At 42.4% G+C, this 21,674-nt stretch overlaps 1 protein-coding gene across 3 annotated transcripts in view; it reads right to left on the minus strand.

The window, feature by feature from the left end:
- Positions 1 to 21,674, minus strand: part of LOC125447227 (lethal(3)malignant brain tumor-like protein 2) — a 158,294-nt gene that overhangs the window by 129,126 nt on the left and 7,494 nt on the right. For all 3 annotated transcript variants that reach the window (XM_048521472.2, XM_048521471.2, XM_048521470.2), the window contains exons 3-8: positions 20,985 to 21,118; positions 16,418 to 16,541; positions 12,719 to 12,798; positions 6,299 to 6,416; positions 2,972 to 3,106; positions 744 to 832 (exon numbers count right to left, since the gene is read on the minus strand). In XM_048521472.2, coding sequence (XP_048377429.1) covers positions 744 to 832; positions 2,972 to 3,106; positions 6,299 to 6,416; positions 12,719 to 12,798; positions 16,418 to 16,541; positions 20,985 to 21,118 — 680 coding nt within the window. The remainder of the gene's footprint in view (positions 1 to 743; positions 833 to 2,971; positions 3,107 to 6,298; positions 6,417 to 12,718; positions 12,799 to 16,417; positions 16,542 to 20,984; positions 21,119 to 21,674) is intronic.

A 21,674-nucleotide genomic window follows, 5' to 3' on the forward strand; every position in this document is an offset into this window, starting at 1 on the left:
GTGAGACCACACCTGGAGTATTGTGTGCAATTTTGGTCTCCAAATTTGAGGAAGGACATTCTGGCTATTGAGGGAGTGCTGCGTAGGTTCACGAGGTCAATTCCCGAATGGCGGGACTATCATACGTTGAAAGATTGGAGCGACTGGGCTTGTACACACCTAAGTTTAGAAAGATGAGGGGGGATCTGATTGAGACGTATAAGATTATTAAGGGATTGGACAATCTGGAGGCAGGAAGCATGTTTCCACTGATGGACGAGTCCAGAACCAGAGGACACAGTTTAAAAATAAGGGGTAGGCCATTTAGAACAGAGTTGAAGAGAAACTTCTTCACTCAGAGTGGTGGATATATGGAATGCTCTGCCCCAGAAGGCAGTGGAGGCCAAGTCTCTGGATACTTTCAAGAAAGAGATAGACAGAGCTCTTAAAGCTAGTGGAATGAAGGGTTATGGGGATAAGGCAGGAACAGGATACCGATTGTGGATGAGCAGCCATGATCATAATGAATGGTGGTGCTGGCTCGAAGGGCCAAATGGCCTACTCCAGCACCTATTGTCTATAAATCCAGCACAGATGGATTTAGTCAGAGCTGAGACATTCCTGATTGAAGTATGTCTATGCTGTACAGTGTACCAATGAGCAATGGATGCAGATCTCAGGCTTTTACGTTTGGATTTCATCTGATGAGTTTAATTAAGGTGCAAAAAAGCACAACAGGTTAGGCTGTCACATGTTTGCCATACCTTATAATGAAAATCAACTGGCAGAGTCTTAGACCCAATTAGTCTCTTTAACAGATAGGCCCTCCAGTCAGTGGTCTTGTTTCGAACAGCTGCAAAGAGGATCACAAAGTAATACAAGACCATTTCATAATTCAATACAGTGTGTTTGAGAGTTGAGGGCAATCTGACTACATGCAATATGAGTCTGTTTGCAATACAGAGTTGCAGATAGAACAATACGCTTTTGATCTTGCTGTGGCAGATTTAATAATGAAGCACTAGTTGCAAGGAAAACAACCAAGTGCTTTATGTTACAACCAACCTGGAACTAAAACACTCGAGTCCCACTACTCAGTGGGTCACAATATAAAACAAAATATTTCAAAGTCCCAGCATAGCCAATTGTATGCTTTCTTTACATTAGGCAGAGAACAAAGATTCATCAACTTGATTTGTTTACTAAACACAAAATTGATTTATTACAAAAATAAAACCCAATCAGCAAAGATGCAGAATTACGTTAACGCAATCTGCAGTACGAAAATATAGATGTTTACCCCTTTAAATAACCTGACAGACTAAAACATGCAAACACTTCAACTGAATGAAGCAAATATTTGCATCTGCAGGGATTCACTTTAAGAAGAAAAATACTTTCTGGGATCAAATGTGGTTATTCTTGATGGTTGTCTTGCACGTGGTCATCGCAATTCACTTGACACAGCTTGCTCAGAAAATGAAGACTGAACTATTCAATGTGGTCGTAACAATTAGCCGGTTTCACACTTAATTGACCACAAAAGGTGATTAAGGAACTACAGACATAAGCTAAGCAGCTTGTTTTTAGCCAGATTTCCCCAACTAATTCCAAACAGAGAGAACTCTCCAAGCCGTACATTATCTCAACATAGTTTTATAGATGCTAAGGCAGATGACATCTGAAAGTGTCCATGCAATTATGTGTAGTCACATGATTCTTAATAAGTCTTGTTTTAAAACAGCTTCAATGCCACAAAAGGTTTTTCACTGTTTCTTTTACACATAATCCAGATGTCCACATAACTTGTAACAGATCCATTTTTCCTTCAGAAGAAACAAAATATCGAAACATCAAATATGAAGTGGTTTTATAAACTACTGATTTTTCAACTTTAGAATATAGTCTTCACAATTGAGTGTTGGGACTTTTTCACAGCCACTCAAGGAAATTCTCCATTTAAATTAGAGCAGAGGGTCAAAAGGTTAAATTAGTCAAATTTGCAGATTGCAACAGAGCTGTTTAAAAATGGAAGAAATGGGAGCAATTAAGCTCCATGGGCTCTCAAACCTTTCTTGCCAATTAATAAGATCATTGCTGATCTTGAACCTCAACTCCACTTTCCTATTACCAGATTCATTGAGTGTTCTTTTCACTTCCATGCATTAGCTTATTTATTTTCACATTCTGGCCTGCAACAGTTCAAGGAAACAGAGCTGCTTGTGCAAGTCTCACCACTAGTCCTCAGTTGTACCTCCTTAAGGCAACAACATATGGAATGTGGAGTCTCTCAGACTCAGGTAAAAAAGTTTTGCAGAGGTGAAGGCCCATTGACAAGTGCGCAACTCTAGCTATAGTCAAATACTCCACCATCTAATGGATTCCTTGGCTAAGGGAATAATGTCAAAAAAAGCTGTTGTGAACTGGGAGACAGGTCACCGATGGCCATGACCTCCTGAGGCTGATCGTTTGGTAAAGCCCAGGAAAAAAAGTTACTCTCCATGAACTTACGGTCACTTAAAACTCTGTTCGTCATGTTTTAACAACTTTATACCTGAGCCCGTGACCTTCATTGGGTAAGTAACACCTCAATTTTACAACTCTTAGCCTGGTTTTCACATACTTTTGGAGTTTCAGTCCTTTGTGTCTCTATAATTTTATCCAATTTTTTCAACTCTAGAGACGGCTGAACTCTAAATGTTCCCAAATTTAATCATTCCACCACTTGCAATCATACCTTCAGCTGCTGAGAAAATTACCTGAATTCCCTCTCTAAACATTTTACCATTCCATTGCTATTGACTCCAATAAAAAGATGCTCTTCAAAATAGACTACTTTGGGTTAGTTTTAGGCCCCTACCTCATATCATCTCATCTGGCTCAGTACTAGACAACACCATGGGACATGTAACCATGTTCTCGAAATGCAAGGTGTTGTTCAGCTATAATATTCTGCAAAGATAAAACTGCAATTACTGCTTCAAAAACTTACTCTGAGGAGGCACAAGAGGCTTGCCAAATGTGGCACACCAACCAATTGGATGGACGTCTGCAGTTCCCAGATTAAACCAAAAATCCTGTTTTGGGTTGTTTTCAAATCCTTCATACCTCAGCAGTGCCTTATAACCTATTTAAAAAACACACAGAAAAAGCAAAAACAGTTAAAAACCTCAAAGAAACAACTACACTTGTTACCAAAACGCCTGTGATCAGATAATGAGACTCAAAAATCCATTAAGAATGCCCTAGGGAGACAGTAGCATGCTGTTGATGTCACTGGATAGGTAATCCAGAGACCTGGCCTAATGCCCTGGGGAAACATATGTTCAAATCCCACTACAGTTGCTGATGGAATTTAAATTTAGTTCATTTTAAAAATCTGGAATCCAAAGCTGATTCAATCACTGTTGGCTCAGAGATGCCATTCAGAAGCCTGATCTGGTTTACATATGGCCAGATCAACATACAGAGTTGATTTAACTGCTCTTCTGAGATAGCCTACCATGTAACTCTGTTCAAAGGCAATTCGAAATAAGAAACAAATCCTAGCCTTGCCCACATCTCATGAAAAAAAGAAAAATAAATCACCCATCAATATGTAGGGCATTAGAAACATTCAGGTGAAGAACAGTTAATAGGCAGGTGATAAATTTGACCAGGGCACACAGACTTAATTCAGTCTCCATCTTAAAATTATGTAGTCTGCCAGCTTATGATAAGAGATATGAATTAAATACTGTGTCCACATAGTAACAGCAAAGTAACTCCTACTGCCAACTTTATGGATAAGTACATATTCTCCCACTGCCATGATTGAAGATAGCTTAGTGGTGTTATCCGTGGAGTACCAGGTAATAACCTGGGGTCCAGAGTTCAAATCCCACCATGGCAATTTATGGAATTTAAATTCCAAGTTTTTTTAAAAATTGGATTCAAGAGTTATTAATGATCATTCAGATTGTCATGAACAACTAAGTGGCTCACTAAAATCCTTCTTTTGGGGGGTGCAATGTAGCTGCCCTTACCTGGTCTAGGCTACATGTAACCCCAGACTCTCAGTCATGTGGCAGGCTCTTACCTGTCCTATGGGTGATCAGAGATGGACAATAAATGCTGGCCAACAACACCTAAATCCTGCAAATGGATTTTTTTTTTCAAAAATTGTTCTCCTTGGAGAGGAAATCTGAAGATGTGACAGAGGTTTTCAAAATTACAAGTAGGCTGGATAAAGTAGACAGGGGGAAGCTATTCCCACTTGCAAATGGAACAAGAACAAGAGGGCATAAACTTAAAATGATCTGCAAAAGAAGCAAGTCTGATATTTTTCACTCAATGAGTAGTAAGAGTATGGAATACACTTCCTGGAAGTGTGGTGGAAGCATTCAAGACAGCATTGGATAATTATTTAGATAAAAATAATGTACAAGGAAATGGGGTAAAAGCAGGAGTTTGGCACTACATAATTATGCCGATTTAAAGGGGACCCTTCAGTGCAATAACAATTCTGTGATTCTGATATTATGAGTGCATGCCATTTTGCTCCCATACATCACTTTTTCTTTGCAATAAGCCCGGTTTAATAGGGCAACATTAACCACAAAACACCCTTCTTCTAATTTATTGGAACAAGTGAGCAAGTTGGAAAGGCTTTGCACAGGGTTTCTGCATAACCTGATTTGCTCAGCTGGTAAATAATGGGGTTCAATTTTGGGGTCATGGTCTTGAGCCTCACTTTTTAAAAAATATTTTATTCAAAACACTTATTGTTTTTAATCATTACTGCAACTCCACAGATAGCAACATTGCATTTTGATTTCTAACATTAGCTCTTACTAAAACTAATCCAGTTGCTGGGAGCAAAAAGAAGGGAATTTTACCATTACAGAAATCTAATTGTTAAAATGGCTGCTTTGAGTTGTCGCACTTTTTTCCCCCCAGTCAACCAATTTTGTATTAAATGAGACAGTTGTAAGATACCAGCGTACAAAGAAAAATGCAGAAGTCTCTGACAGAAAACATGCACTTAAAACCGCCTCTCACTTTAAAAAAAGTCCAACACTGATTCTGCATTTTTACACGTTTAGGAAATGCTCCCCCTGGTGTTGCAGCACTGCAACTAAATGGAAACTGCATTTGTAAAAAAAATTACACGGCAATTACAACCTTCTGCCTTGGATATGTTGCAGCAAGAGGATGAAGCTGGCTTCTACAAAGAACTATCTTCAACTGTGTGAAGAGGCATTCTCGAATGACACTTGGACGGACTTCACCTCACCTCCAAATTCACCAAATAAAATGTTATTTTTTGAAACTACAAATTAATTTCTTCATCTGACAGTGACACCCCTCTTCTCATTTTCTTTTCATTTACAATGTCCTTAACTCCACTCGACAGTCCTGCTAAACATCAGAAGCAATTTCCAAGCGAACTGACTAGAAAACACTCATCTGAAGGTCACTACTAGGGTTCAGGACTAACCAGCTGAACTATTGGTGCTCCAGAAAAGCACTCAACCTAATGGTGAAGCCAAGAAACATAACTAACATGGTCAGTTTGATATAAAACTGCATACTAAACAGGGAATGGCGGTCTTGTGGTACATTGGGCAGCAACCCTCCCTTTGAGTCAGGAGGTCTAGGTTTGAGGCCCTCTTCAGGACCTGACGGCCAAAGGACATGGGTTTTTTTTTAAATTTAAAAACAAACTTATTCATGGGATACAGGTGACACTACCTATAATCGCTATTGCATCCTAGCTGGGAAGAGGATAGATCAGAGCTAACCACACATGCTTGTGGGCTTGCAGTCACATGTAGGCCAGACCAGGTGAAAACACCAAATTTCCTGCCCTAGAAGAACTTGATCAACTGAATGGGTTTCACAGTCATCATTAGGCTAGCTTTCTATTTTAGATGTTTTATTGGGAGATTCTGGCATCCTTAAAACATTAGTCAGTGGTCCTGCATTACTATCCCAGTGATACTACCATGACCACCTCTTCCTGCGACCAAACATAAATCTTTCCAACACGTTGGCAGCAGGTGGTCAGAAACAGGACAATTTCCTGGCCACCTAGAACCATGAACTACTGGCCGTGCAAAAGACTCCACATATTATAAAGTCTATGTGCTTTGATCATGTGTCAACTTTGTTCCAAAGGGCTCCAACATGCCCACGAGCAAGTAACATCCTCAGCGAAGCAATTCGCTCCCAACACAGGCGGGCAGGCAAGTATCTAAATGTCACTGGCTTACAGAATCCAATATACAGTGAATGATGTTACCATCAGGAGCTGAGAGATGAAACTTACGTCACCAACCTGCTAACTTCATGACTTCTGCAATCCAGTAGACTTTGTTTGGCAGATTACAGTCAAGGTTCAATACTTCTACTTTCATTCCTTCCAGAACATCTTCCCACTGATCAAAAAGTGGAACCTACATAGGAAACACTGGATTTTACATTTGGCTCCATCTCTAACTATTTTAGAAGAAACAAAAAAGGAAAAAAATGAGTAAGAATGGAAGAAAGAAAGAGAGCTAGTTGGAGAGAGAATAATTATGCTGGAAACAGTTCAGGGAAGGCTTATTAGACTAATACTAAGGGGGCACTTTTGTCTTAAGATGAAAGATTGGACAAGATTGGCCTGTATCATTGTATTTTCGAAGGGAGAGAGGCAACATGATTGAAACTGATTGAACTTAAGGATTCTTAACAAGGTGGAGAAGACACTTCTTATGGGATAACCTACACTAGGAGCTGTTGCTGACAAATCAGGACAAAATGTTTTGAGGGTTGGGAGTCTTTGGAGCCCGCATCCTGAAAAGTCAGTGGAGGCAGAGTGCTTAAATATTTTTAAGGTTCAGGCCGACTGTTCTAAGAGTCATATAAGACTCTCAAATCAACTTCTATTCACAGAAGCTGCCAGACCTGCTGAGTTTCTTCACTGGTCTCGGTCTTTGTTTGTGGATAGATTCCTGTTAAGCACAGGGCTGAAAAAAGTTTATCAGGGGTCCGTGAGAATGCAAAATTTCAATCAGATAAGACACAATCTTATGGAATTTCCAAACAGGCTCAAAAAGGGCTGACTGGCCTGCCCGCTCCTATTTCACATCTTTGCATGAGTGAGAACAACAAATTCTCACCTGTTGGAAACTCATGCATCCCATGAAAGAATTTTTTAAAAAGGGTTTGAGTAGATTTGTAGCTTGACTTGTGGATGCTGTTTGTTTGTTCTCTCGCCAAGCTGGTTCGTTAGTTTACAGTGATAATGGGAACTGCAGATGCTGGAGAATTCCAAGATAACAAAGTGTGGAGCTGGATGAACGCAGCAGGCCCGGCAGCATCTCAGGAGCACAAAAGCTGACGTTTCGGGCCTAGACCCTTCATCAGAGAGGGGGATCCACTGTACCCGGTGTGGCTTCCTCTACATTGGGGAAACCAAGCGGAGGCTTGGGGACCGCTTTGCAGAACACCTCCGCTCAGTTCGCAACAAACAACTGCACCTCCCAGTCGCAAACCATTTCCACTCCCCCTCCCATTCTTTAGATGACATGTCCATCATGGGCCTCCTGCACTGCCACAATGATGCCACCCGAAGGTTGCAGGAACAGCAACTCATATTCCGCCTGGGAACCCTGCAGCCATATGGTATCAATGTGGACTTCACCAGTTTCAAAATCTCCCCTTCTCCTACTGCATCCCTAAACCAGCCCAGTTCGTCCCCTCCCCCCACTGCACCACACAACCAGCCCAGCTCTTCCCCCCCCACCCACTGCATCCCAAAACCAGTCCAACCTGTCTCTGCCTCCCTAACCGGTTCTTCCTCTCACCCATCCCTTCCTCCCACCCCAAGCCGCACCCCCAGCTACCTACTAACCTCATCCCACCTCCTTGACCTGTCAGTCTTCCCTGGACTGACCTATCCCCTCCCCACCTACACCCTCTCCACCTATCTTCTTTACTCTCCATCTTCGGTCCGCCTCCCCCTCTCTCCCTATTTATTCCAGTTCCCTCTCCCCATCCCCCTCTCTGATGAAGGGTCTAGGCCCAAAACGTCAGCTTTTGTGCTCCTGAGATGCTGCTTGGCCTGCTTTGTTCATCCAGCCTCACATTTTATTATCGTTAGTTTACAGATGTCTCACTATGCTCCTGGTTAACATCATCAGTGCAGCCTCCAATGAAGCGCAGTTGTGTTTTCCCACCTGGTATTTAGACTCTAGGCTCTGTTGAAATTAGCTACCTCATTTCCAGTTTTTCTTTTCACAGTGGTGTGTATACAGGGTCTAATTCCACATGTTTATTGATGGCCTTTTTGGAGGAAAACTAGGCCTCTAGAAATTCCCGTGCTTGTCTCCATTTGGCCTGTCCCAATCTAACTGGTGGTTCTCCTCATCCATGTGAATGGAGGGGAGCGAGTACTGGTCATGTCTTTTTGTTGCTTTACACGACAAGTACTCACTCATATCCGTGTGAATGGAGAAGGAGAACCACCAGTTCAACTGGGACAGGCCAAACAGAGACAAGCACAGGAATTCCTACAGGCCTGATTGTCCACTAAGAAGGCCATCAAACAGATAGAACTCGACCCCATATATGTATACCATTGTGAAGGAAAACCGGAAATGAGGTAATCTAATCCAATGGACCCCAGAGTTTAAATACCAGGTGGGAAAACAACAGCGCTTCATCGAATGCTGCACTGATGATGTCACCCAGTAGGGTAATGAAACGTCTGCGACCTAATGAACCAGCTCGGTGGGCGAACCAACCACAGTAATTTTTTTAAAAAGTCACAAAGAAATCAGAGAGCTAGCCAGAGTAAAAAGACAAAAAGGATGAAGCAATCGAGAAATCTGGACCATTACTGAAGATCTGTGAAGATACAGGCCATTGAAATGTGGATGCCAAGATGCTTGCTAAAATATACAGGCAATTAGACAAACACACTGGTGTTTGAAATTACAAAAACAAAAATAACTCCAAAAAAGGTGATATCCAGAAAAGAAAATATAAATATTTTCACAGCCATTTGGTCAGAGCTGAAAAGGTACACAGGTCTCTTCTACAGCGAAAGTGGAGGCAGCAGAAAGAGGGGCTGACCTACTGAAGTTTGATGACCGATGGTCAGAGCAGTAGCAGACGTGCGACGTAGTGGATGTGTGAGGACAACAAAGGCAGGCAGGAACAGTATGTCATGCAACAGATTTACTGGCAGTAGGAGTGACAAAGAGCAGCAACAACTAAGAAATAGACAAAGAGAGAGAGAGAGAGAGAGAGAGAGAGAGAGAGAGAGAGAGAGAGAGAGAGAGAGAAATAAAAAAAGGAGAGAGACAGAGGTGGAGAGACATTATTAAGAAAGTTTACAGAGAGAATTTATTTTTAGTTACTCCACGGAATGTGAGCATAGCTGCCATTTATTGCCCGTGCAAAGGTAGTGAGCGGCCTTCTTCAACTGCTCCAGTCCTTTGGGAGCAGGTATACCCAGACTGGTGTTGTGGAAGAAATTCCAGGATTTTGACCCAGTGACAATGAAAAAGCAATAATACGTGTCCAAATCAGGATGGCGAGGTACTTCAGGGGAACCTGCTGGTGTGGTGCTCCACGTATCTGCTGCCCTTGTCCTCAGGCAACAGCGGTTGTGTGTTTGAAAATTACTATTGCAGGAGTCTTGGAGAAATTGGTATGCACAGCTGCCACTGTGTATTGGTAGTGTAGGGAGTGAATATTGAAGGCATTAGATGGGGTGCCAATGAAGTGATTGTCCTGGATGGTCTTGGACATCTTGAGTGAATGTTGTTACAATTGCACTTAGCTGGGCAGAATGGACTTGCATCTTATAGATGATGGTTAAGCTATGGGCAGTCAGGAGGCCAGTTGCTTGTTGCAGACTTCGGAGCCTCTGGGCCCAGTTCCCACAGTATTAATATGTTTGGTCTAGCTCTGTTTCTGGTCAATAATCATCCTCAGGATGTTGATAAAACTTAATACAGGACAATAATTCATCCATTGCACAATATTGGATAAGCGCTACAGCAATTGAAGCAGGCAGAAATGCAAAGATAGGAAGAAAAAAGTGGACAGAGAGCCATACACAGCCTGAAACAGCAATGAAAATAGTTTCAAAAATAAATTCTGAAACGGAATAAGTCGACCACTAAGCTCCTTGAACCTACTCTGCCCAGCTAAATTATGGCCGATTATTAGAAGTCTTAAAGAAATGATTTGCAGGGCTACAAGGGAAGGTTGGGGGGGCAGGGGGCTGCTGCTAATTGGATAAGTCTTTCAAAGGCTGGCACGGATAAAATGCAGCCTCCTACTGCACTGTATCATCCTAAAATTTTAAAATGACCATGTGGAACTTTGCTTTGGCGATGAGTCTGGTAAAGGCAACAGCAGACAATTACCAGTATCAGTTGTCCAAACAGCTGTAAGCATTACATATTTTTAAACAAGGATGGAAGACTATTGGAGGTAGACAGGAATGTAAAGCCTAAAATCAGTTCAGCCATGGTCTTACTGAATGGCAGAACAGGTTTGAAAGGTCAAATGACCTACTCTCATTTCTTATTCACGTCACAGTCTGAAATTGAAGTTGATGGTGGTGTAGTAGTAATGTTACCAGACTAATAATCCAGAGGTCTAGGCGAAAGTTCGGGATACATAAGTTCAGATCCCAGCTTTGCAGCTGTGGATTTTACATTTGATTAACAAAGAAGAGCATTGTTTAGAGATAGTAGGAATTGCACATGCTGGAGAATCCGAGATAACAAGGTGTAGGGCTGGAAGAACACAGCAGGCACACAGCGGGCCAAGCAGCATCAGAGGAGCAGGAAAATTTTCTGAAGAAGGGTCTAGGCCTGAAATGTCAGCCTTCCTGCTCTTATGATGCTGCTTGGCCTACTGTGTTCATCCAGCTCTCCACCTTGTTATCTCAGAGTATTGTACATATTTGTAGCAGTATTGTAAAGTAGTCTCACTAATGATGACCATGTAGTTATCATCGATTTGTCTTTATAAGCTAGTACACTCAGGGAAGGAAATCTACTATTCTTATTTAGTTTGGCCTCTGTGCAATTTCAGACCCGGTACAAGATGGTTGACTTAGAAACAGTCTAGCCAGCCACCCAGTTCAAGGGCACTTAGGGATTGGCAACAAATGCTGGCAAGGCTGGTGACATCTACATTCCATGAAAGGAGAAATAACATGCTGGAATTTACTGCTAAATCCAGAGAGTTGCAAAGTGCTTAATTTAAAGGCAAGGTGCTATTCCTGGAATATCACTAGAGCAATGCAGTATGTTAAAGAAAGGTAAGCGAGGACAGAGTGAGATTTGGACAGAAAATTAAAAGAGCAAACAAATCAAACTCTGAACTAGGCTTGTGACTGAAGTGTTCAGTAAACTGGTCAGACAAGTTATCTTTGATTTCTCCATTTTCAATAACACTACAGTGCAAACAGCAAATGCAGCAGCTCCCTTCCCTCTACCTAGTTAAGATACACAATCGTTGCTTTACTAAGTTAAGGGGCACAGAGGAAAGCTTTACTTGCAAAGCATAGTTTTCCTCAACTTTAACCCAAAATCAAAAATATGTTTTGAAGTTTCCAATTTTGTTGAAAACACAGATTATCAGGTAAAACAGATTATGCATTCACAAACTGGATTATCCCAGTGATGTCAACTGCATGCACCCACTGGAGCACAACATGCAGTGTCAATTTTTAAATGATACAGCAATGGCTGAAGACTCTGAACACAATATTGAGAACTACTCTGTCTACTGTGCATCTCAGGCAGATTACCTCACACTGGGAGAAATCAAAGGATATCATTCAGCAATACCGCCCACCAGAGACACAGCATGACCAGAAATCAACTTACAGTTCCACTAAGGCATGGGCCCAAACGCAGAATTTAAATTTACAGAGTTAATATAGAAACTAGGGGGCAGTAGTAGGTTGTTTGGCCCTTCAAACCTGCTTCACCATTCAATATGATTTTGATGGATACTTGATCTCAATGCCACATTCTCATTTTTCACCATAATCCTTGATGTCTTTAAAATCTAAAAATTTACCTCTTTCGCAAATATATTCAGAGATTTACCCTCTAAAATGTTCACTGGTAGAGAATTCCACAAGTTGACCATCCTCCAAGTTAAGAAATGCTTCCTAATCTCATTAAACAGTCTACCCCCTATACTGAGACTGACGCCTCGGTTGCAGACTTCCTGTACAGGGAAAATGTCTCTCCATCAAGTCTGTGCTGCTCTGTTAGAATTTTATACATTTCAATCAGATCCCCTCTCATCCTTCTAAACTCGTGAATAAAGGTTCAGTCAAAACAATCTCTCCTCATAGAAGGTCCACAGTCATTGTATCAGCCTAGTGAACCTCCACTGCACCCTCTCTGCGGCAAGGTAGGGAGAATAAAACTGCATTCAATCCTCCAGGTGTCACCTCACCAAAGGTCATGTATAACTGCAGTAAGTTACTGATATCTCACTCATGTTGCTGTCCATTAGAGAATAAGTGCGTCCCTTCTAGCAGGGAGGAACCAGAACCTCACCTATACCACCAGCAGCATAACCCCAGCCTCTCGTTACCCAAAAACACTATCTCAAAGCAAGGTGTCCACAAATCTGAGAACTGGATGCTACTGGTCCCTTTGCCCGAAATAGTGAACCAGAGTGAGTGAGTGACCGCAAACACAACAGCAGCATATCTTGTATTACTCACATGTTTGAAGCAGCCGACAGGAGCGGCTTTGCATTTGTGCTCGTCGATATATTTCCCCCATTCAAATCCTTGGTTAGCAGCTTAAAGGGAAGAGCCAAAGAAGAGTTATTGGGGAAAGCTGTGAGATGTTAATGGGTTAACATCCCATAAGTTTTTATGCTCCTTATCTCCTCATACAGGGGTATGTGAACACTGTCTCAACTTCCTGCATGAATAGGATTGGGTGTGAAACATCTGTAGGGCTGTGAAACATCTGTAAACATAAAAGCATTAAGCTCTGTAATCTTTATGGCTCTACCCCCCCACACTGCTGCCTACCGCTGTTTCTGCCGAATTGGCCAGGTCAGTGACCTTTGATCAAGCCAGGCAGTCGTTACCACTTGAAATCGCATCCTGTCGTTATTATACATGTCGTGACGATCAAAGCTGTATCCTGTTCTCATGACAGCATCGTGACCACATACTCGTGATGTTGCAGATGTAGTAATTGTTTTATGTATCCGCCAATTCCAAGGGTATAAAAGCAGGGACTGTCCCCTGTTCAGGGAGAATCACTCACAATACTCAGCTCTCTGTGCTAGGTTGCGTACAGCAATCCTCCACAGCCCGTACTTGCTTAATAATAAAGGATTGTGTATTTGTAACCAGGTCAGTGTCTTGGTCTTGCATCAAGTCTGCGAGGGTCTCTGAAAAACGAACCCAACAGCCGGGTTTGCAATAGGTAAATAGGTAATAAAACTTGTGCTGAGTTCAAAACAGATTCAAGCTCCACCTACAGCAATGAGGAAAGGAAGGTGTTGCCACAGGCTACTGCCCTGCTGTTAACACAAGAAATGTTATTTTGCAAGGAAAAACAGCGACAGGGAAAATTTCAAGGCAACTGTCTTCCAGATGCTCTTGCCCATCCCCTGGCAGCCACTTGAATAGCAGCCCTTCTAGGAAGTTGCCTTCTCTCTCTCTCACCAACAACTTAAATTTATATAGCATTGATTGATTTATTGTTGTCACATGTACCAAGATACAGTGAAGAGCGTTGTTTTGCATGCTAAACCAGCAGATCATACCTTTTTAAAAAAAAAATCAGGGTAGCAGAACAGAGTGCAGAAAAGATACAAAGAGAACACGCGCAAGACAGATGCCACAATTAGTATGTGAGAGGTCCATTCAAAGAGTCTGATAACAGCAGGAATGCAGCTGTTTTTGAATCTATTCAAACATGTAAATAAATTTTTACTATCTTCTGCCCAATGGAACTGTTTAGTGCAATGACACCGCCAGGGGCTTCACAGTAAATTACAAAACAAGGTATGTAATTCAGCCATACAGTTAGAGATAGGAAGCCAAATGAGTTATTTTTTAAAAAAGGGTAGGACGTAACAAGAGTCTTGCTGGAGGAATGTAAGGTGTAGAGGTAAAAAAGGTCTGCTAAGATGATTCCAGAGATTGGGGCCAATGGGCCTGAAGGCTTGGTCATCAATGGTGCAAAGATTAAGGTTGGGAATGTATAAAAAGTCAGAATAAGAGCAGGCAGACATCTTGGAAGTTAGGGGGCCTGAAGGAGGTAACTGAAATAGAAAGGGGTGAAAAGAGAAGGATCTGAAAACAGCAATAACTTAAAAATAAAGATGCTGCTTGACTGGGAGTCATTGTAAGTCAGCATGCGCAGAAATAACATGCACCAAATTCTGTTCCCCTGTTAAGAAAGACAGCAGTAGTTTGAATGAGCTCCATATTTACAAAGGCTGAAATGAGAAACCAACCAGAGTATGGGGAAATAGTCAAATGTAGAGCTGATGAAGGCCTGAGAGAGGGCCTCAGAAGTGGGAGAGCTGAGACTGCGGCAAAGTCATGTTATGGAAGAGGAAGAAGGCAGTGTTGGCATTGGCACAAATGAAGCAGAAGCCCAACCAGGGTTTAAATACAAGTCAAAATGCTGTGAATAGGGTGGTTTAATCTCAGACTATTGTTGGGAGAGGGATAGAGTTGGCAGCAAGGGAAGGAGGGTTCAAAGAGGCATTCGAGAACAATGGCTTCAACCCTTCAAGTATTTATTTTATGGATATTCTGTTCATTCAGTGTTGGATGCCAGATAAATAGTCTGGTAGTTTAACAACATGAAAGAGTCAGAGACGGTGTTGAGGTTGACCTGGGTGGGCAAAGTATGCACATGTAAATGGACACTGGGTTTTCAGACGGCTTGGTCAAACAGGCAGCAAGTATGTGATAGATAGGAGGGAACCAATTATAAATCCTTTGGGAATGCTGGAGATAATGAACAGGAGTGATAAGACTTTGCAAGTGATTTTCTGATTAATATTAGACAAGAACGGAACCAGGTAAAAGGAATCCTACTGCGCAGGACGATAGTACAGAAGAATTGCGTGGTCAACCATGTGAGAAATTAAGAAAGGTCATGATGGAAGCAGGAAACATTTTAGCCTTATGATGGTCTTGCAGCAAGTCAGTTACAACTATGATGACCATAGACTAGAAAAAGGAAGATGAAGTCACAACTTCCTAGTACCCAGCACAGCCAGTGAAAACCCAAGATCTCTGATTTCAGTGTTGGCCCACTTCCTGGGTTCTAAGCGCAATGCTCTTGTGGTAATCCTGACTGGACTAGCTCGTGCCAGCATCATAACTGATCACAAAACCTTGGAAGAACAGGGGGTGCAAAAATGTCATCCTGTTTCTAACTGATACTTTCCAGTTTTGTCGTTAAGATCTGCTCAGTAGAGATGCGACAACCTTCAGGTGGGAATCCTCATCCATCCAACCCATTAACTGGATAAATGGAAAAGTATGAAACTAAAGGCTAATCTTTTTCCAGAGATTCATTTATTTACAGAATGCAGCACACATCTACATCCTTCCTGTTAACATAGTGGTTCACTGTTTCTTTGTTTTGGAAAACAAATTACTAATTAAACAGATAATTAATAAACAGCACCTCAAAAGGAGCAGTGAACCAAACTAATCTTTAAAGGAAACGTAGTGAATTCAATTAAAATACCACTAACAGGACTGATGACGCACTGTAGTGTCCATCTGGCTTTGTGCTACATTTCTCAATAGTTTTCAACCATCAAAAATCGATAAAGTTAAATCTTTGGTGTCGAAAGAAGCAAAGCACATCAAGGTTACTAACAGCATATTTGGTATAGGTGCCTGACTTCTGTATATGTGGTGAAAATGATGAATAAAAATAAACATCAAACCACCAGTTTATACTTAACCATAGAACCTTCTAAGCCACCAGGACAGACAATGGCAACAGAAACATGGCAACACACCACCTGCACATTCCCCTCCAGGCCACACACCACCATGGCTTGGAACAATATTATCATTCCTTCACTGTCACTGGGTCAACTTCCTTCCTAACAGCACTGCAGGTGAACATGCACCTCGGGGCTTGAAAGAAAATAGCTCACCACCACTTTCTCGAGGAATTATTGATGGGAAATTGATGTTAGCTTAGTCAGCAACATCCACATCCTCCGAATGAAAACTAAACCGTACAACTAACAACATATTGATGGTTCCACCCTGTGTATCGTGGCTCACGGCTAAGGAGTGGTCACTTGGTGAAATTTCTATGATTTCTTTGATACATGTCCTGTACAAACAAGGCAAAGACTGTAATGATCCAAAAGTACAACACAGTAGCAATCTGTAACAAGGTAAGACAAGCCTTACCTGAGTTGTTACTCTGTGCAACATCTGTTCCCTTCCCACTGGACTGTTGCTGCAGAAATGCCCCCAATTTAGATGACCATGAGGCCTTGTTTAACACTTTTGCCTTCTTTGTAGGTGGTTTTCCCTGTGAAATAAACAGAATTCATCAATGAAAAACGTGGCTTCCAACTGAAAACAAAACTTGTTTAAAAAGGATGGAAGAGGAGGTCAGGTTTTCACTTCAGAAATCTGGAGTAAGAATACATACACAATCAATTAAAGTCACTTGCAAATAGGGCCATAAATACAGACACCCAAACAACTTCTTGCAGTAATAAGTGTTCACACACACACACAAACACACTGACACTGTTGATCACTATGCATTGACTCCTGTACGAATTTGCATCTCTGGACATCAAATGAGGATAGGTACAGACTTGTTGACATCAAACATAAGCTTTCCATACTTTTCAGAAACATATCAAACAGGGACACAAATAACAGAGGAAGAAATTATCCAACTTCCTCTGATCGGGTGCCAAATATTTACCAGATAAAACATTTACCAAATAAAAACCAGAAAACCTTCATCACTTGAACAGGTTGTTTTCCCAAGCAGACTCCAAATCATTGAACACTATCAAGCAAAATTTGGATCTGGTTAGAGCAAACTCACCGTTTCCATAAAAAGTGGGTAATATGGGGATGTGAGGGTGCTCCCTCTGTGAATAGGATTGTGGTTAATCTGGATTTTCTATTACTTCTACATAGGTTGGAGGCATTGCCAAGTGTATTTCTCATGATGAACAATATTTCTGAATGGGGTAAGGCCGGATGAACCAAGGGTCTTCAGATTTCACTATTCAAACATAACTAGGTGACCTACACACAAAGAGAGATAATGGGAACTGCAGATGTTGAAGAATCCAAGATAATAAAATGTGAGGCTGGATGAACACAGCAGGCCGAGCAGCATCTCAGGAGCACAAAAGCTGACGTTTCGGGCCTAGACCCTTCATCAGAGAGGGGGATGGGGAGAGGGAACTGGAATAAATAGGGGGAGAGGGGGAGGCGGACCGAAGATGGAGAGTAAAGAAGATAGGTGGAGAGAGTATAGGTGGGGAGGTAGGGAGGGGATAGGTCAGTCCAGGGAAGACGGACAGGTCAAGGAGGTGGGATGAGGTTAGTAGGTAGATGGGGGTGCGGCTTGGGGTGGGAGGAAGGGATGGGTGAGAGGAAGAACCGGTTAGGGAGGCAGAGACAGGTTGGACTGGTTTTGGGATGCAGTGGGTGGGGGGGGGGGAAAGAGCTGGGCTGGTTGTGTGGTGCAGTGGGGGGAGGGGACGAACTGGGCTGGTTTAGGGATGCCATTGACCGCGTCTCTCGTATTTCCCGCAACACATCCTTCACACCCCGCCCCCGCCACAACCGCCCCCAGAGGATCCCCCTCGTTCTCACACACCACCCTACCAACCTCCGGATACAACGCATCATCCTCCGACACTTCCGCCATTTACAATCCGACCCCACCACCCAAGACATTTTTCCATCCCCACCCCTGTCTGCTTTCCGGAGAGACCACTCTCTCCGTGACTCCCTTGTTCGCTCCACACTGCCCTTCAACCCCACCACACCCGGCACCTACCCCTGCAACCGCAGGAAATGCTACACTTGCCCCCACACCTCCTCCCTCACCCCTATCCCAGGCCCCAAGATGACATTCCACATTAAGCAGAGGTTCACCTGCACATCTGCCAATGTGGTATACTGCATCCATTGTACCCGGTGCGGCTTCCTCTACATTGGGGAAACCAAGCGGAGGCTTGGGGACCGCTTTGCAGAACACCTCCGCTCAGTTCGCAACAAACAACTGCACCTCCCAGTCGCAAACCATTTCCACTCCCCCTCCCATTCTCTAGATGACATGTCCATCATGGGCCTCCTGCACTGCCACAATGATGCCACCCGAAGGTTGCAGGAACAGCAACTCATATTCCGCCTGGGAACCCTGCAGCCCAATGGTATCAATGTGGACTTCACCAGCTTCAAAATCTCCCCTTCCCCTACTGCATCCCTAAACCAGCCCAGTTCGTCCCCTCCCCCCACTGCACCACACAACCAGCCCAGCTCTTCCCCCCCTACCCACTGCATCCCAAAACCAGTCCAACCTGTCTCTGCCTCCCTAACCGGTTCTTCCTCTCACCCATCCCTTCCTCCCACCCCAAGCCGCACCCCCATCTACCTACTAACCTCATCCCACCTCCTTGACCTGTCCGTCTTCCCTGGACTGACCTATCCCCTCCCTACCTCCCCACATATACTCTCTCCACCTATCTTCTTTACTCTCCATCTTTGATCCGCCTCCCCCTCTCTCCCTATTTATTCTAGCTCCCTCTCTCCATCCCCCTCTCTGATGAAGGGTCTAGGCCCGAAACGTCAGCTTTTGTGCTCCTGAGATGCTGCTTGGCCTGCTGTGTTCATCCAGCCTCACATTTTATTATATTGACCTACACATAAACATCATCACACTGAGAAATGAACTGGCTCACTAGGCTACAGTTAGTTGTAGACATTTAAAGGGATATTTCAGAATACTCAATAAATATATTCCTACACTGAAGTAAAGTTTCTTGTGTAGGACCCACCCTCTCTGGTTAAGTAAAGAAGTCAGAGACAGCATCGAACTCAAGGAAAAAAATATAACTGAGCAAAGATGAGAAGCAGCTGAGAATATAAAGAATTACTAAAAAGGTTAATCAGGAGGAAGAAATTAGATTAAGAGAGAAAGCTAGTTAAAAAATGTAAAAACAGATGGCAAGAATTTTTACAAACATTTAAAAAACAAAATGGCATATGTAGGTTTTCCGAGTCTGAGAATGGAGAGTTAATAGACAATAAGGAAATATTGTATGAAGTGAACAAATATTTTGCTTCTGTCTTCACAATCATTCCAATAATAGCTATAAATTGGGAGGTGAAAGAAAAACAGGAACTTCGTGAAATTACAATTGTGGGAGAAGTCAAATAAGCAAACTGATGGAGCTGCAGTTGATAAGTCTCCAGGTCCAAGTGGACCTCATCCTTAGGCATTGAGAGAAGTTGCTAATGAGCAGTTGGCATTAATTTTCTAAAACTCCCTAGATTCAAGAAAGTTTCCATCATTCTGTAAAGTAGCAACTATAATCTGTCTGCTCAGTCAGTTAGCTAAATGTCGGTTGAGGGGAACGCATTGGAATCGCTCATTAAAGAGGTTAAAACTGTGCACTTAAGGTAATTGGGAAGTGTCAGTATGGTTTTGTGAAAAGGAAATTAGGTTTAACCAATTTAACAGATTCCCTTGAAGGAGTAAAGTGTGTTGTTAACAAAGGGGTGCCAGTAGGCATACCGTACTTGGAATTCCGGAAGGCAATAAGGTACCACAAAGATTATTGCAGAAATGAAATATCATTATGTGGGTGCAAATTGTTAGCACGGATAGAAGATTGGCCGGATGGCAAAAAATTTAGAGTACGCACAAATGGGTTTTTGTCTAATTGGTAGGATGTCGCAAGCAGAACTCCACAAGGGTCTATGCTAGAGGCTCCTTGAAGCTCATCTTTTTATAAAAACCAATGACTTAGCTCAGGGAGCAAAGGCATTTTTGCTAAATTCACACACGACACCCAGATCAGCAGGAGTGTATGCTGTGAAGATGATAAGGAGATTGCAGAAGGATATGGATATATTGAACGAATGCGAAAACATGAAGTTGCTAATTTTGGCAGGAAGTATGAAAAAAAAGCACAGTATTGCTTAAATGGAGAATGACCATGGAATATCAAGATGCAGCAGGATTTAGGTGTCCTGGTGCATTAATCACAAATAGTGGGCAGGCACAGCACGGAATCAAGGCAACTAACTGGATGTTATCATTTACATTGAACATACAGCAAGGATGGTTTACATCGGTTAGTCAAGACATTGATGAAACCACATCTTGAATACTGTGTGCAGATTTGGTCTCTATTTAAAGAAGGAAGTAAATGCACTGCAGGCAGTTCAGAGGATATTTACAAGATTGATACCAGAATAAGTGAGCAGATTTCCGAGGATAGTTTAGACAGGCTAGACTTGTTCTACTGGAGGTCAGAAGAGCAAGAGGTGACTTGATTGAAGTGTATAAATTTCTGAGTAATCTTGACAAGGTGAACGTAGAAAGAGGTTTCCTCTTGTGGGAGAGTCCAGAATGAGGAGGAATTATTTTAAAATTAGAGGACCGCCCGTTTGGCACAGAAATGAAGGCAATTTTAATTTCCCATGGGGTTGTATGACATTCGAACGCATTGCATCAGAAGCAGTGGACGTGGCGTGCCGTGCATGGCTGTTTCGCGATGGATAGATGGATAGATGGATAGGCAAGGGCATTAAATGTCATCGGGGTAGATCGGAATGTAGAGCTCAGAACAATTCTCAAACTATTGTTCCATGTCTACGATTTTCTTTAAGCAAACCTGCAGAACTAAGGCAACAGGTCAGATTATGCAAGCAAATGGGAGTATTCAGTATAGCACACTGAGGCAGGCCATTGACATGACTGCAAACTAACCTGCAATCTAGCCAAGATACTGGCTTTCTTTGAGTTGGAAGAGTAGCTTCGAGAACAGGAGACACTGCAGAATCTTTTAGTTTTGGAATAGAAGGTTTCTCGTGCTCCAACAATGCCACACATCTCACAGGTAGCTTGGAAGAGGAAACAAAAATTCAAAAAAAGACACAGGAATAAATGAAAATTAAGATCAATACAATTTTTAACCAGGCAACTAAAGCAGGTTAAAAAGTTAAAAGTAGTGACGGAAATCGAAACGAATAAAAATGTAAAATTGGTGCAATCGCATCCTGAAGAGAAAGACAGGTTCAAAGGTCAGGTGCACCCCTTCATCCATTAGCTTAGCAAAAGGGTACAAGTTTTTTTTGATTGTCAGGTGTTTTGCACATTGTACATCAATGAAGTGATTTTCAGCTGTAACACTGATATTTTCACATACGTCTAAAGTTGTCCCAACTCTCCCCATTCTGAATATATTTCAAGTTATCTTTTGTGTGTAAAATAGAAAATCTCACACTGAACTCTTACTGGTTTCTGAGACTAAAAAGTGAGAAACTGGCAGAAGTGCTGGTGACCAGAGAACATATTTAATTTAACTGAGGTAGCAAGAACTGCAAATGCTGGAGTCAGACACAACACAGTGTGGACCTGGAAGAACACAGCAGGCCAGGCAGCAGAGGAGCAGGAAAG

This window comes from Stegostoma tigrinum, chromosome 38, assembly GCF_030684315.1.
Source record: "Stegostoma tigrinum isolate sSteTig4 chromosome 38, sSteTig4.hap1, whole genome shotgun sequence".
NCBI lineage: Eukaryota > Metazoa > Chordata > Chondrichthyes > Orectolobiformes > Stegostomatidae > Stegostoma > Stegostoma tigrinum.